At 50.6% G+C, this 13871-nt stretch overlaps 1 protein-coding gene across 3 annotated transcripts in view; it reads right to left on the minus strand.

Annotated features, from left to right (window-relative positions):
* Positions 1-472: 472 nt before the first annotated feature.
* NCKIPSD (NCK interacting protein with SH3 domain) overlaps positions 473-13871 on the minus strand; it is a 32326-nt gene continuing 18927 nt past the window's right edge. For 2 of the 3 annotated variants that reach the window (XM_015875364.3, XM_015875365.2), the window contains exons 6-13: positions 13438-13608; positions 12711-12797; positions 11695-11833; positions 6687-6767; positions 5341-5469; positions 3819-3911; positions 2499-2671; positions 473-1936 (exon numbers count right to left, since the gene is read on the minus strand). In XM_015875364.3, the coding sequence (XP_015730850.1) occupies positions 1733-1936; positions 2499-2671; positions 3819-3911; positions 5341-5469; positions 6687-6767; positions 11695-11833; positions 12711-12797; positions 13438-13608 (1077 nt within the window). In that variant the 3' untranslated portion in view covers positions 473-1732. Of the gene's footprint in view, positions 1937-2444; positions 2672-3818; positions 3912-5340; positions 5470-6686; positions 6768-11694; positions 11834-12710; positions 12798-13437; positions 13609-13871 lie in introns of all 3 variants that reach the window. The other variant, XM_085516368.1, reaches the window with a different exon arrangement.

The raw sequence follows: 13871 nt of genomic DNA on the forward strand, positions 1-13871 counted from the left end.
TCCCGGGCTGCCGCACCGCAACGCACCGCAGCGTGTGCCGTCATGGAGCCCCGGCAGAGCACGCGCTTTAAAAGGGCTGAGAGCTGTCCGGTCTGCTGGTGCTAATTGCCCGGCTGGCGGCTCGGGGAGGATGAGGAGCACGGCCAGGGTGCTCGGAGCGGATCTCAGAGGGGCAGTGAGGCACTGGGACGGCTGCACATTGCTGCGATGCCCCATCAATGGAGGTGCTCAAAGTCACTGACAGGGCTCTGTGCAGCCTGAGCTGGTGGGGGGCAACCAGCCCATGGCAGGAGGTTGATCTAAAAGATCCCCTCCAACCTCAGCCATTCTCTGCTTCCATGATGAAGCCATACAAGTAGGTGCAATGGAATCACTGCACACACCAAAGCAGAGGTGCAGGTCCAGCCCTGCTCCCAGCCTGCAGCCACTGCCTCAGTGCCACACAGGACAAACAGGGCTGTGCTCACACAACTCCAGTTTAAGACATCTTTATTCCTCTGCATGTTACACTCAGTGCTTAAGAAAATACAGCATCCCTTTGGACATTCATACATTTTTACATGGGAAAAACAGGTTTCTCTACAAGGGCGGTTATTAAGCTTCAGGCCAAACCCTTCCATTCCTGAGCACGACAATGCCCAGAGCTCAGCTGTTGTCTCCTAAAGCCATATATCTGTGCCCAGTGCTTCCAGTTCCAAACGCCCATAGCTCCTACACAGGGTGCTGCAGAGGAACAGCTGGGGACAGGAGCGACCAGACTGCGCACACGGATACCTAAGGGACCCACGTTAGTGTGTGACTATCTGTAACGGGGACACAGGTTAGTCCTGTTGGCTAGAAACCTAAAGGGTTCCCCACACTCGTGCATGGTCACAAACAGCCACTGGACACCAGGCGCGAGCTGCCTCGTGGGCAGGAGGGCAGCGAGCAGAGCTACTGCGAAGCTCAAGGCAAGAAACCCACAGGCATTATGAACACAGCACTGCCCACATGCAGCCCCTCTGCCCGGGGCAGTGCTGGAGGCGGCAAGCAGCTGTGGCTGCACAGGGTGCTAACAGCAGCACCCAGTGTCACAGTTCTGGGCTGCTGCAGTGTGCAAGATACTCACGTCTAAATGTCACTACGGAAAGCGGGTTGAACAAAGCAGCTGCTGCACTAAGAGCAGGACCCCGGGCGCAGTGCTGCCCCAAGCGTTAGCTGCAGGCCAGCAGGGAGGGTCTGGCAGTGAGCTGCTGCCTCCCTGGGCAGCGCTGCAGTGCATTGGCACGAGCAGCAGAAACAAAACAGATGTTACAAAAGCTTCTTCCAAGCACCGACAGACTCCACTTGGTCACTGCAGGGAGAGATGCACATGGAAAAGAAAGTGATGCTCTAAGGCAAAGGCCTTTCGCTTCAGGACCTTGGGACACTGGCGCAGCTAAATGCCCCACCTGGCTGCCGAGTCCCTCTGGGCTCTGCCCTTCCTGCTGGCTTAAGTGCCTCCTGCTCAAGCGCTGGGAGCAAACCAAGCACCAGCACCCAGCCTGCTCTGCACAGCGCTGCCCTCCCTGGAGCACCAGGCCCCAGGGCACCCCGCTGACACTCCTACAGGGCCGGTGAACACTGTCCAAACCTTAGGCCTCGCGCCAAGGAGGGTAAGGTATGAGCTGTACTGGAAGGGAACAGGGAGAAAGTGTCAACAAGAGTGTCTTTGATCCAAGTGGTTCGAACTCGAGTCCGAGGCGAGGGATGGTTAGCTGGTACCAGGGGAGATCTCTGGGAACTCCTTATAGATCTCCAGGATGATCAGTTTGTCCATCTGGCACTGCTGCTCCTCCTCCTCCTCCCCCAGGATACGCTGCAGGATGCCCTGCAGGTCAGAGAGGCGGTGCTGGTGCTGCAGATACGGCGTGGAGCGGATGATGGCGTGCATCAGAGACAGATACTCCATCCTCAGCTGCCAAGTGGGAGGGGAGAAGAAACAGGGCACAGTGAAAAATTCAAAATGAGATAAACAAGCGTGCCAGCCTCCATTACAGCATGAGCACAAGGAGCAGCTGCTGCTGTATGACCAGCCAGACAGAGCTCCAGAGGCACTGCTTTTCTGGAGGACTCACCATTAGCTATGGAGAACTGTGCTTTTCCCACAGCACCTCAATAACGCTCATGATCCACTCTCAAACATAAGCACATTCTCTGCCTCTAGCGCTAATAAAACACAGGAGATCCCTCCTTCTGCTACTCACAGAGGGGCCCTTTTCCCAAAGGTCCCTGAACAGAAGGGCAGAGACCACCAGAGCCTGGCAGACCTTTCAAACACACTTTCCTGCTGCCACATGCAGGCAGGACAAATCCTCCCTTCCTTCTCAGCCCCTTAGACAGATTTCAGCACTCTGAAATGTTCTGCCTGCCCCAGGACTCCAGCTCTGTCTGCACCATCAAGCCCAACAGGTGAGGAGAAATACCATTGCTTTGGGACCACGCTCCCCTACTCAGTGCCCGTGGCTTTGTGTGAGCACCTTGTCTCCGGGGGAGAGATCAGCGATCTGCCGCACCAGGATGTCTATCAGGACCATCATGTCTGTGTGGTAGAAGATGCTGGCTGTGTCCTTGCTGGCAAAGATGTCCTGCAGGAACTTCAGCACTGAGTGGGGTGGCTGAGGCTGATGCTTGAAGATACAAACTGGATCATCTGGGGGTGGCAGAGAGATCGCGTTAAGCCACACACTCCTTGCTGCCCACCTCCTGCACCTCCAGTGCCAACCCCTGCATTGTTCCCCACAGGTTTTGGGGAGGGGGCTGCCCCCACCTCAGCCAGTCGCTCCCTGCCCACGGCCAGCTTTCATGCCAGCAGTCCTTAGTGCCTTGCACAAAGCTGTGTAATCAGGATGGCAGCTCTGCAGGGCACCAAGCTGAGACCAAACTCATTAGCATTAGCATTAATCATTGTTTATGTTTCACCTATTATCCCAGGTGAAAGCTCATTAGCACATTACCTCCCAGTGCCTCCCCTCCTTGCTCAACAGCCACCACTCATTTTCTCCCTGGTTTATTAAGTCTGGTCCAATGACCCCTCTGAAAAGCCCACCAGAGCCTGCATCAGAAATAAGCTTTCACCATGGAGACCAGGCTAGGACTGTTCTGGAAGCAATAAAAGAAACACCTCCAAGTTTAATTTACCCACTGTACCCTGTTTTCTACCAAAACATGGCCCTGCAGACCACAGAAGGGGCTATGGGTACTACAGGAGAAGGGCACAAGAGAAGCATCTTTCTTTGGTTCTGGTTTTCCTGCTCCTCAAAGTAAGGAAATCCTTTTAGAGAATCTCATATGGAGGAGTCTAAACAAAGGCTTTTGGACAGGGCCAGACAGAGAAGCACTGAAATGCAGGCTGCCCTCAAACTGGTATAGCGTGGAAACTGATTTGCGACCCCAAAGGCATCTGAAGCCTGAGTAAGACGAGCTGCGAGCTTCACAGGGTGAGTTACTTACCAGCAAATCAACACAACAAATCTCAAGCTGCAAAGCCCCTGTGCTCCAGAAGGTATTAGAAAGCACAATAGCGGCATGCAGCGCAGGCAGAAATACCTGGCACTGCTCTGCCTGTAGTGATCTCCAGCTTTCTAACAATCTGCTGTGCATGCAGTGGATTTCACTCCATGCCTGGAGCAGGCAGAAAACTAAACCCTCTGCTGGCCAGGCTGAAATGGGAAGCTCCATTCTGAGCAGCACGTCAGCCCCAGCCAACAGCTTCAATGCCACCTGCACCCCCAGCTCTTACCAAGCACCATTCCTGGGAGCTGCATCCCCTGCCAGGCAGGTGACAGTGCCGCACTCACCTCCCCTGTTCAGCAGCAGCAACAGCTTCTCCGTGAAAGTCTTGACATTGGAGTGCTTGCTTATTGTCGTCATGATCACGCTGTGCTCTGGAACTAGGGAAGAAACCTGCTCAGCACATCCCTTTGTTTGCTGAAGACAACAGTAACAAAACAAAAAAGGAAAGCAGCACAGGGCTCCCACTGTGGGGAATTGCAGGGAACCAACCCACCAGGGCTACAAAAGGTTCCAGGGTTCCACCCCTGGGGGCACTCAAGGCCAGGCTGGATGTGGTTGGTAACCCTGTCTGTGGCAGGTGTTGGAACTGGGAGATCTTCAAGGCCCACTCCAACCTAAGCCTCTCTATGAGTCTATGAACATAACATGTTTTAGCAGAGTTTCTGAATCGACTTTGCACATCTGCAATGCAGGACAAATGAATCTCACAGGCAGAGAGATAACACATTAATCCACTGATAAGCAACCTGAGCATCATTTAACAGGTTCTTAGCATCAGAGAACAAATCACTGCAGGCAATGATCCCCCAGAAACACGCTGCTGGTCACACATTATTGCCCAATTACTGCATCCAGGATCTCTAGGGGTAACTATGCAAAAGTGTAATGAACGAAAGCAGCGGAGACTGTACTAAATCAGCCTCTGTGCAATCAACTTTCACATGAAATTAGAAACTTTCACACAAATTTTAATGGTGTACAACTTATAACAAGCAAATTACTAGCCATGTCCTGCTGTTTTATCCTCCCCTTTCTCCACAAAGCCACGGATAAGGTCCTGAAGCAGAACAGCAGTAAATAATTAAATACAATTGGAGCAACAGGAGACCTTGCAAGCTCATTCTGGGTTAACAAGTGTCAGGACCTGGCACTATTTCCCAGTTTCCCAACAACAAGCTTTGAAGCTCCCAGTCAGCCCCACAGGGAATGGGCAGATGCCCTTCTCTGGGGATCACAGGCTTTGTCTATTAAGTAGCTCAGCAGAGGAGGGAGGATTGACAGTGAGGGAAAGGAGGAGAGTGTGCAGCTCAGGCTAAGGGTAATAATCTCAGCTCCAGCATGTAAGCAGTGAGTAAGGTTCAAGAAGTGCAGCTGGATAAGCAGGTTTGTGAAGACCTTCGTAAAGCAAAAAGCTTTCTTTCTGGACAGATACCAAGAAATGCCCATTGAAGCATGCTCCCTTCCAAATCAGCTGTGCCTACAAGTTGGCCATACACATGTCCTGCAGTCCAGCAGTTGCTTCCATCCAGCCAGCTTGAATGTATAGACAGAAATCCACTGGACTTCATGGCTGCTGAAGGGTCAGCTGGTTGGACATGGGCTCTCAGGCTGATTTTCCCTCTAGAGTTTTGTAGAGTATTTGAGCAGATACAAGTAGAAACACAGTGTGCTGCCAGAGGCTGAGAGAGCTGCACAGGTTATCGCAACACCATCAAGTGCCAGTGAGATTCTACATCCCTGCTCTTCATCCCCTCAGTGCTCCAGACCACCTGATATCCTGACAAGGCAGAACAGCACCAAACCGACCTGGAATGTGGAGATTGAAAGCCAGAAGGACGTTGATGAATAAGTCAGGGAGTTGGTCGGTGGTGTCTGAAGGCAGCCCGTCTTCAATCACATCCAGCAAGAACTGCACAAACTGAGAGTTGAGATGTTCTGCAGAAGGATAAAGATGGCACTTACATCATCCGTAAAGTACAACAAGCAACAAGGGACCACGTGAGCCACTTCATGCTTTTAGGCTTAAAGCCACTACTAGAGTGGCAGTGTTAGCCACCAGGAAATTAACCAATGGTTTTGTGCAAGAGACAAATGGCTCCCAGTCAGCCACAGCTCAGACAAATGCTGACTGTTCATTTCCCACTGGCTTTTTTTATTCATTATTCAAGTAAATAGAATGCCAAATTCCGCTCTGGCTGCTGTTCCAGCACCCTTGGCACCAATGAAGGCTTCAGGTAGGAAGAGATTTGTATTCTTGACCACTGGTCTAATCCATCTATTTAGAAAAAAGAAAAAGTAATCATCCAGATCATTAGTAATAACCCGTTTTTCAATTTAGCTATTAGGAAAGCTCAGGAGCTCATGCAAATAAGTCCACCTGCTGGAAATAATTGCCAGGGTTATATGAGGAGAGAAAAGCAGGAGATGTGGAGACTCGCTCCTCAGTCCCCGCTGCACAAGCTTAAACCTTGTATGTGGTTATTGGAGTGTTAAGGTGAAGCTGCTGAGGAGATGATTATAAAAATCTTCATTGCATTCCTAGAGAAACCAAACCCAGAGTTTCCCAACTATTGAGGACACAACACGGCTGGGGAAGAAGCACAGAGAGCACCTTCTAGCTGAAGGTTGAAAGGAAAGAAAGGGTAAAACAGGCAGATCTGGAGCAACATCTGCACTTCCCTCTTGACTGCAATACTCCTCATCATCTCCACTCGCACAAAGAACTTGAAATTCACAGGGCTGTGCCACCCTGTTACAAGGGAGAGCAGGGAGAGGCCATGTGATGCAGCTGGTGGATTTAGTGGACATTCATGGAGCGATCTGAGTCAGCAACAGAAAGAATGTGTTTGAGGCAACTGAGAGGTGAGTGCTGTAGTGCAGGGCTCCAGTATGACTAAATATTTGGACAAGTAAGCTGCTGAGCCACAGTGCTGGGCAAACTGCTGCTTCTGCAGCAAGGCAGAATGCTTGTGCTGCTCTTTCTGAAAACCTGGCATCTCTGGCTCAGTGTTTGCAGCAGGGACACTCCAGTGGTGAAAAGGAGACCTTAATCTCACCTTGCTGACATTGAGCTTTCCCCAAGCTCTCCCCACAAAAGCTCCATCCCCAGGTAACCCATGACCAGCTCTGACACACGCACAGGCTGCTCTTACCATAATGATGGTATGGAAGGGGTTCCCCCATGGAGAATATCATTGCCAGCACCAGGGCAGAGTAGCACATCTTCTGATGATCTGCAAGAGAAACACAGAGCTTCTGCCACTGATTCTTCTGAGGGTGTGGTGCAGCACCCCCAGCTGGTAAGCCACATATTTACTACAGACTTCTCATGCTGATTGCACTGCTCTTTGTTTCTGTGTTTGCTGAACGATGGGGACATTTTCTTTCCTCTTTAAGCACACACCTTCTGCACCGTGCATTTCTAAATTCATTTAAAAATAACCACAACAAAATTCTCATGTTTTGCGTCTTTTTCCCCATCCACTTCAGAGGATGAGGGCAAACTCCACCTGGATAACAAAAAACCTCCCCTGCACAGACCCAGGACACGGCCCTTAGTTATGTAATTACTGAACCCAGAAAAAGCATCCATCTGGCCACCTGCAAGTGCCGCCTGTTCCAACCACCGCCGCCCCCGGAGCGCTGTGCTGCTCAATACCACCTCTGCTCTGCTCCACTTCTGCTACCTCAGCTCTGCCTGCAGGGATGGAAAGTCTCTGGGGAGACCCACCAGATCCCTGCTCATGGCTCAGGCTGCTCCTGTGCCCACTGCCCAGGCCACACACACCTCCACCACCTCCACACCCCGCTGGTCCAACTCCATTTGTGCTGGCAGCAGCTCCGAGTGAATATTCCACAGTCAGTGCCTTCCCTGAACGGTAATTAACAGATACTCCTCAGTAGATGTTTGCAGGGAAACAGAAGTCGCAGAATATGATCTGTGTGATAACAAAATGCAGCCTTGGTCCTGAGCAGTGAGGCTGAAGAAAAACATGCCTTCCATGTACGATGTTTCCCTGGTTCTGGATCCCCCTCTGACCCAGAAAGATCTCTCCATTCACAAATCAATCCATTGCTAAGCACTAGCAAGCTCAATTTGATTCTGCCCACACAGGCTGGTGCCTTCTTCATCCCTAATGCTCCTGGAGTTGTCTAACAGACTTGCAGCAATTGGCAGCTTGCAGGTTTACTCTTAGCACGAGGGAAGAAATGCTAGAGAATCGTTTCAGCCCAATAACCCCAGGAATCCATCCCCATCAGCAGAGGCTCTATAAACAAAGAGTGTGCAGACTTTGTTGAAGCTCCACAAGACGCCTGAGCTTTGAAATAGCAAACACTTCAGTGAAAATGTATCATTCGGGGCCCAGCTAGAGATACTACGCATTAACAAGATTATGAGTTTGTATGAGAGCAGCCCAGACAATGTGGCAGCAAAGCTGGAAACTGCTGTCTGCTCCTGTTAAAAGGAGAGGGAGAACACCAAGTAACTTAAATCTAATTCATTCTTATCTAAGGAGCTCCCAGCTATAAGGTGTCAGTGATACCAAAGCTCGCTATAATAGAAAGAAGATCTGACAGCTGCAACAGGCACCTGCACAGCCAGAGCTGACAGGCAGAGGTGCTTCCAGGCACCACCACCCAGCCACCACGGGCACGTCCCATGTCTGGCTGTGCTGTTTTCCTAACTGTTCATTACAAGACCTCTTCACCTCCATCCCAGGCGCCTGCGGCTGGTTATCAGAGGCAGGGTGAGGCAGAAGGCAGATATGGGGAGCTGCTGTTCCTGTGTTCTTAACAATACTTTCACAGAGAAAACTTCTCTTGTTGCACGCGGAGCAATGGAACGATCTGAGAACCAGAAGCCAGCACTGAACACACAGTTGGAACATACATAGAGGAAGAGATTAATTAGACATGGAATGGGGGAGGAGGGTGGTTACACACGTCCCTGCCCCATCTGCCATGAAATGATGTCCATTTGTGGCAGCTGACGGCAGGCTCCACTGCTAAGGATGCTGCATGTGAGGTTGCTGAGAACAGTCTGAAGGCTGAACTTGGAGCAGATCTGCATCAACCTGGTGCACTCACTCAGCACATACCATGAAAGTGTTAGGAGTGCTCCAATGCAGCCAAGGCTGCATTCCTTGACGTGCTTGCATCATCCTGAAAAACATAGTCATTGCCAGACAAAGCATGGCATATTTTTTTCATCCAGAGCAGCACCAGTGGCAGCAAGTGAATAAATAGCACTCAGAAAGCTCTCCTGAAGCAGAGGGACTTTGGGGACACCAGACTGGTAGGTGTCACTCAAGTGGCCACGAAGGACAGAAGAGCGGTGGCTGTTTGCTCACCAGCCTGTGCTCCCTCAGCACTGGTAGGAGGGCTGCTATTCTGTCTGACAGGGATTTCTCAGAGGCCACCAAAGACCTTGCTTTCCACCTCCAAACACAGCAGGGCGAAGCCAGGGCGCAGGGAGCAGACACAGCTGTCTGCAACTCAAGTAAAGAGAGCCTGGCAGCTGACTTGCACGTACGCTGAGCTGCAACAGGGGAGAAAGTCACAATTACAGAGTGGATTATCCCCGTCTGTTTTCTTTGGAATTGTTCTGGCTAATTCTGCCTCGCTGTGCCTTATTATAAGCTCTTCTAATGCTGATAGATGTGCAGGCCAGCCGCATCAGAGAGAAGTGGCCATCCAGAAGCAATAAGACCCAAGCATCTGGCAGCAGAACTGGCCAGCAGCCAACACGCCTGCCTCAGCCCCAGGGTAAAGCTCCTTCTCATCAAAGGCACCCAGCATCCAGGCACAGAGCTTCAGCCTCGCCTGTTCCTCAGTAACAAGCCAGGAGGGATCCTGCGGAGCCGTGCAGTGGTCCCCAATGGCTTTGTGCTGGCACCAATTGCTCTGGCCCCCGCCATCCACTGAAGGGATTAGCTAGCGTGAGGCATCTCATGGATCAGCTGCTATTCCCCAGTTCCTAGTACCAAAATAAGCTCAAGTCATTCCAGTGCTGAAGGTCATGTTTTCATGCAAGGCACTGCTTGCCATTTGGCAGTGGGATATGAAGCAGTAAACACCAGGATGGCAGGAGGGAACTACTGATGCTTTCAGCCACTTCTGAAGGACAGACATGTCTGGGTCAAGGATGGTTACCTCTCTGTAGCCCTGCTGTGAAGGCCGGGAGGACTGCACGGTGCACAGATGGAATGCTTGCAAGTGCTTGCTACAAGCTTAGTATAAGGAAGGCGGCACAGCATCAGGACATGATGCTTCTGTAAGCAGAAGGAAAAGCAGCCTTTAACCCTTAAACTGTACTGCCTGAGTGTTACAGCACAGAGGGCAAAATGAATCTCACTTGAGAAAAATGTAAGGATAGAAGAAACATCACAGTTGCAGGCTGGAAGTCCAGGGGACGCAGCAGGGTCACTTTCCACCCTTCACTTCAGCTGGAATGCTTTTGGGTGCCCAAAGTAGAGTCCAGCACTTGATGAGAGATGATTCAGCAGAAGTGCCACATGGAGATAGCAAAGATGTGCAGAAGTCCCCTTTGTCAGAGCTTGATGCTCCACAGACAGTTAGCTGTGCTGCCTGAGATGATGCAGCCCCTGGAAGTGCCAGGACAGCAATGCAGTGATCAGATGGGGCATAGCAAGGAGCGCTGAGAACCTGGATCACCCTGCCCGCATGAGGGCAGCTTGTAGAACAGGGCAGAAGACTGAAACCAGCTTCAGCATGGCACAGAAAACCTTTACCTGGAGACAATCTCTATGAATTAGTGACAGATGTATAACAAAGTTTATTTTTGGCAGCACAAAAATCAGGAATAATGTTGTCAGAGATGCACAATCATAATTCCGTAACCAAGTATTATTTGCTTCTCAGGCAGAAAAGCCTCTGCCTAAAGAAGAGGCTTCTCACGCATACCCAGGAAAAAACACCAACAGTGTGACAGGCTCACAGCATATAATTGATATGCTGCAGTAACACAAAGAGAAAGCTAAGCCAACATAGGCATAATGATCTCAGTCCTTTTCCACGCTAACCTAACGTGCATTGTGCTGCCCTCAGTGCTTTTCAGTCACCCCCCACCTATGAAATGCCCACACTGCAAAGCAAATGAGACCACAAAGCCTTCCGGAGCAGGCTTGCCTCCCACCCACAGCCCTGTCCAGGCACCAAATCAGCCCCATTGCTCCTGTCCACAGCACAGATGTTCAGCACAGGCTGCAGCAGCACGCTGGGCACAGGGGCATCTATTATGCACATCCACGATGGTCTTCTTGGCCATTTACTTGGCTCACAAGCAACGGATGAGACAGCCCCTGTTCTAAGCAGAAATATCCTACAGTCTCATCACCAAATTACACTCCTCCAAGGCTCCACAACACCCACAGCAAACCAGCATTATGCAGAATGCAAGCAGGGGACAGGCAGCAAGACTCCAAACACAATCTGACTTCACCCAAATGGTCACTCAGCAACTGCTGCAATTGTGAGCTGCATTTAGAACAGAACAATGCACTTCCAATATCTACCTGGGAAGAAGATATTGAATACATCAAGCCCAAAGGGCAGGAAGGACGTTCCTGCTAACAGCAGAGACAGGTCATCCTAACACAGGGAGTAGGAGCACAAAGTAGGAGGAACACGATGGCAAAGCTTGGGTATGGAAGGCAAAGAGCTGAGGAAAGCAGGGCTGTGGCAGCTCTGCAACTTCATTAACAGCACAACCACCCCTCCTCGTACACAGATAGAGAAGAGGTAATTTCCTCTGCTGCAACACACATCTGTCACCAAGAAACACCTCCAACACCTGGTATAGAAAGCACAGAAAAATTGGCAATAAGGGGCTGCAGAGATCTGTAGGTGCCTCCTGTCAGCATCATGAAGCCAACTGGAACAGCTCAAAAGCTCTCCAAGAAATGACACAGATCACGAGTGGCATGTTCAAGAACTGGAGGGCCTTGCACCACTGGGCTGAAACATCCTCTCCCACATGTTCTCCATTTATAGCTGTAATAAGCCAAGTAACTGTAAAAGCAGGCATCCATGTCCCCAGAGCACACAGAGCAGTCAAGTAGTGACAGGCCGTGACAGCTGCTGTAATTCATCTCATGGGAAGAGATCCCCAGTGACCCCAGGACAGCAGCCCCAGCTCACCTTGAGTGTGAGTCTGCATGTCCCGTGCCAGCTCCATTGGCAGCACAGAGTTTACAAGCGTGGAGATGATGGCAGCATCCAGGTTGCACATGGCTCCAAAGCACTTCAGCAGCAGCAGCCTCAGCGGCACCCTGTGTTCCTGCAACAACAGTGCATTAGATCAAATGATATCCTGGATGAGGGCTCATTCTAAGGTGAGAAACACACCTGGGAGAAGCTCCTGCTGCTATGACAGCTGCAGACCTGCCTAGAGTAACAGTAACCCCAGCAGCTCTACTGCCTTTTCAACAGTGTCACAGGGGTCCTTTCCAGATGCCATTCAGAACTGGGCTGGTCCAGGTTGTGACCTGCTGCCAACTACTCTCAGATACACAATAGTGCCCAGCCCTCAGCTCTGGATTCAGACACAGAAATGAAAGCTGAATGCAGCAAGGCTCGTTGTGCTGTACCTGGGGACTCAGGGACAGGATGGGGGAAAGCCTCCAACCCCAGCAGCATCCAGGAAGAAGCAGAGCAAAACAACACTGCATAGGCATTGAAAACAAAACTTCCACTTCTTCCTCTGAATACTGATTTTCTTCCGCACTCCCAAGGCTTCTACTCACAACCTACTTTCCCAAGCAAAGCTATTTACTAATGCACAGGAGTGCATCAATTAAAAGAGGAGCAGTCCCAGCCTGTCAGCTTACCCAAGGCATCCTCAGAAATTCTTCCTCTCTGTATTATAGATGCTGACTCTGTTCCTCAATGGAGCTATTAAAAGCAGCAAGCTTTACCCTTCACGCTGCTAGCTACTGCTTCAGAGCCTGTAACATTCCCTGCTCCTCCATGCAGCTTGTATGCAGAACATGGCATTTCCCAGCATTCAAAAGGGACACGCTACAACTCCATCGCATTCACAGAACTGCCCTACCCAGGGGGAACATGCAACATGTATTCATTGCACAAACTTGCTCTTTTGCACCTTCAGGGAGACTTCAAATAGAAGAGAAACGCAACTCATGCTGCCACCTTACCATCTGATAATACGCCACGAGGGACAGGATGGATTCGAATTCATTCTTCTTGCACATCTTCTTGCAAACTTCTGGGTCTGCATCTGTCTGGAAGCAGGAATGGACAGGTCAGCCTGGTGTTGCATGACAGCAGTAAGGTGGCTGCTGCACAGAGCTCCAGGGAGGCCAGCTCTGCCATACAGCAGTTCTTAGGCCAAAAGCACCTCAAAACCCACAACCTGAGCAGCATCTCAGTGTGAGCATCTTACGTACAGCAGTTCCAGTTTTCCCATAGTGAGAAGTATTGTACCTCCCACCCAGAGCCCCACTAAATCAGGAGGAAACCATTGCACCTAGTCCTCACCCTTCAGGCCTCACAGCAAGAAAGGAGGTCATGTGTTGAGTTAGAGACAATGGCATTTACTCCACAAAAAATAAATCAGTTCTGCTTATGTCAGAACATACAAATATGCTGAGATGTTTTATACCTGTTCAGAAGTGAGGTTTTCTATTCTCCTGTAATAGGGAAATACCACAGTCACTGTAAATAACAGTTCTGTAATTCTTAAGAGCTTTGTTGAGCAAAAGGATCACACAGACTTCCTGCAAATAATAAGGGATACAGAGGAAACCCCCACTCTCTGAAAGAGCAAATCTGATGGCAACACAAGGACAGAGGCAGCCAGATAAAAGGAACTTCACCAGTGCTGAGTGCCATGTTGTGCCCACAGCAGAGGAGCTGGCTCACCAGGATGCGAAGCAGCTCCTCCAGGTAGCAGCAGATAACGTTCTCATCCTCATAGAGTGCCCAGCTGCGCTGCTGAGCATCATCCTTGTGCCGGGCCAGGTCTGCAAAGATCACCTCCAACCGCTGCTCGTCGTGACAGATCTGTCCTGAGGGCAGCCCCGAGCTCAGGTCCTGCAGGACAGCAGAACAGTGGTCACTGGGGTCCTGGCAGCAGGCTGTTGCTCCATGCAGTCTTTGACTGAGGAGTGCGGCTGACCTCATTCAGTCAAGAGCTGGCAGCAAAGACACAGCCATTATTTCAGCTTTCATACTTGTTGGGCCTCTACTCCCCCTCCTTTCCTTGCACAGCTAGTGCAGTGAATGAATCAAATTGGACTCCTGCCCTCAAAAATAGGTGCCAGGACTGGTGCACGGTCAAAGTCTTTAAATCCAAG

Source organism: Coturnix japonica, chromosome 15, assembly GCF_054131305.1.
Source record: "Coturnix japonica strain WE chromosome 15, WE-NBRP24, whole genome shotgun sequence".
NCBI lineage: Eukaryota > Metazoa > Chordata > Aves > Galliformes > Phasianidae > Coturnix > Coturnix japonica.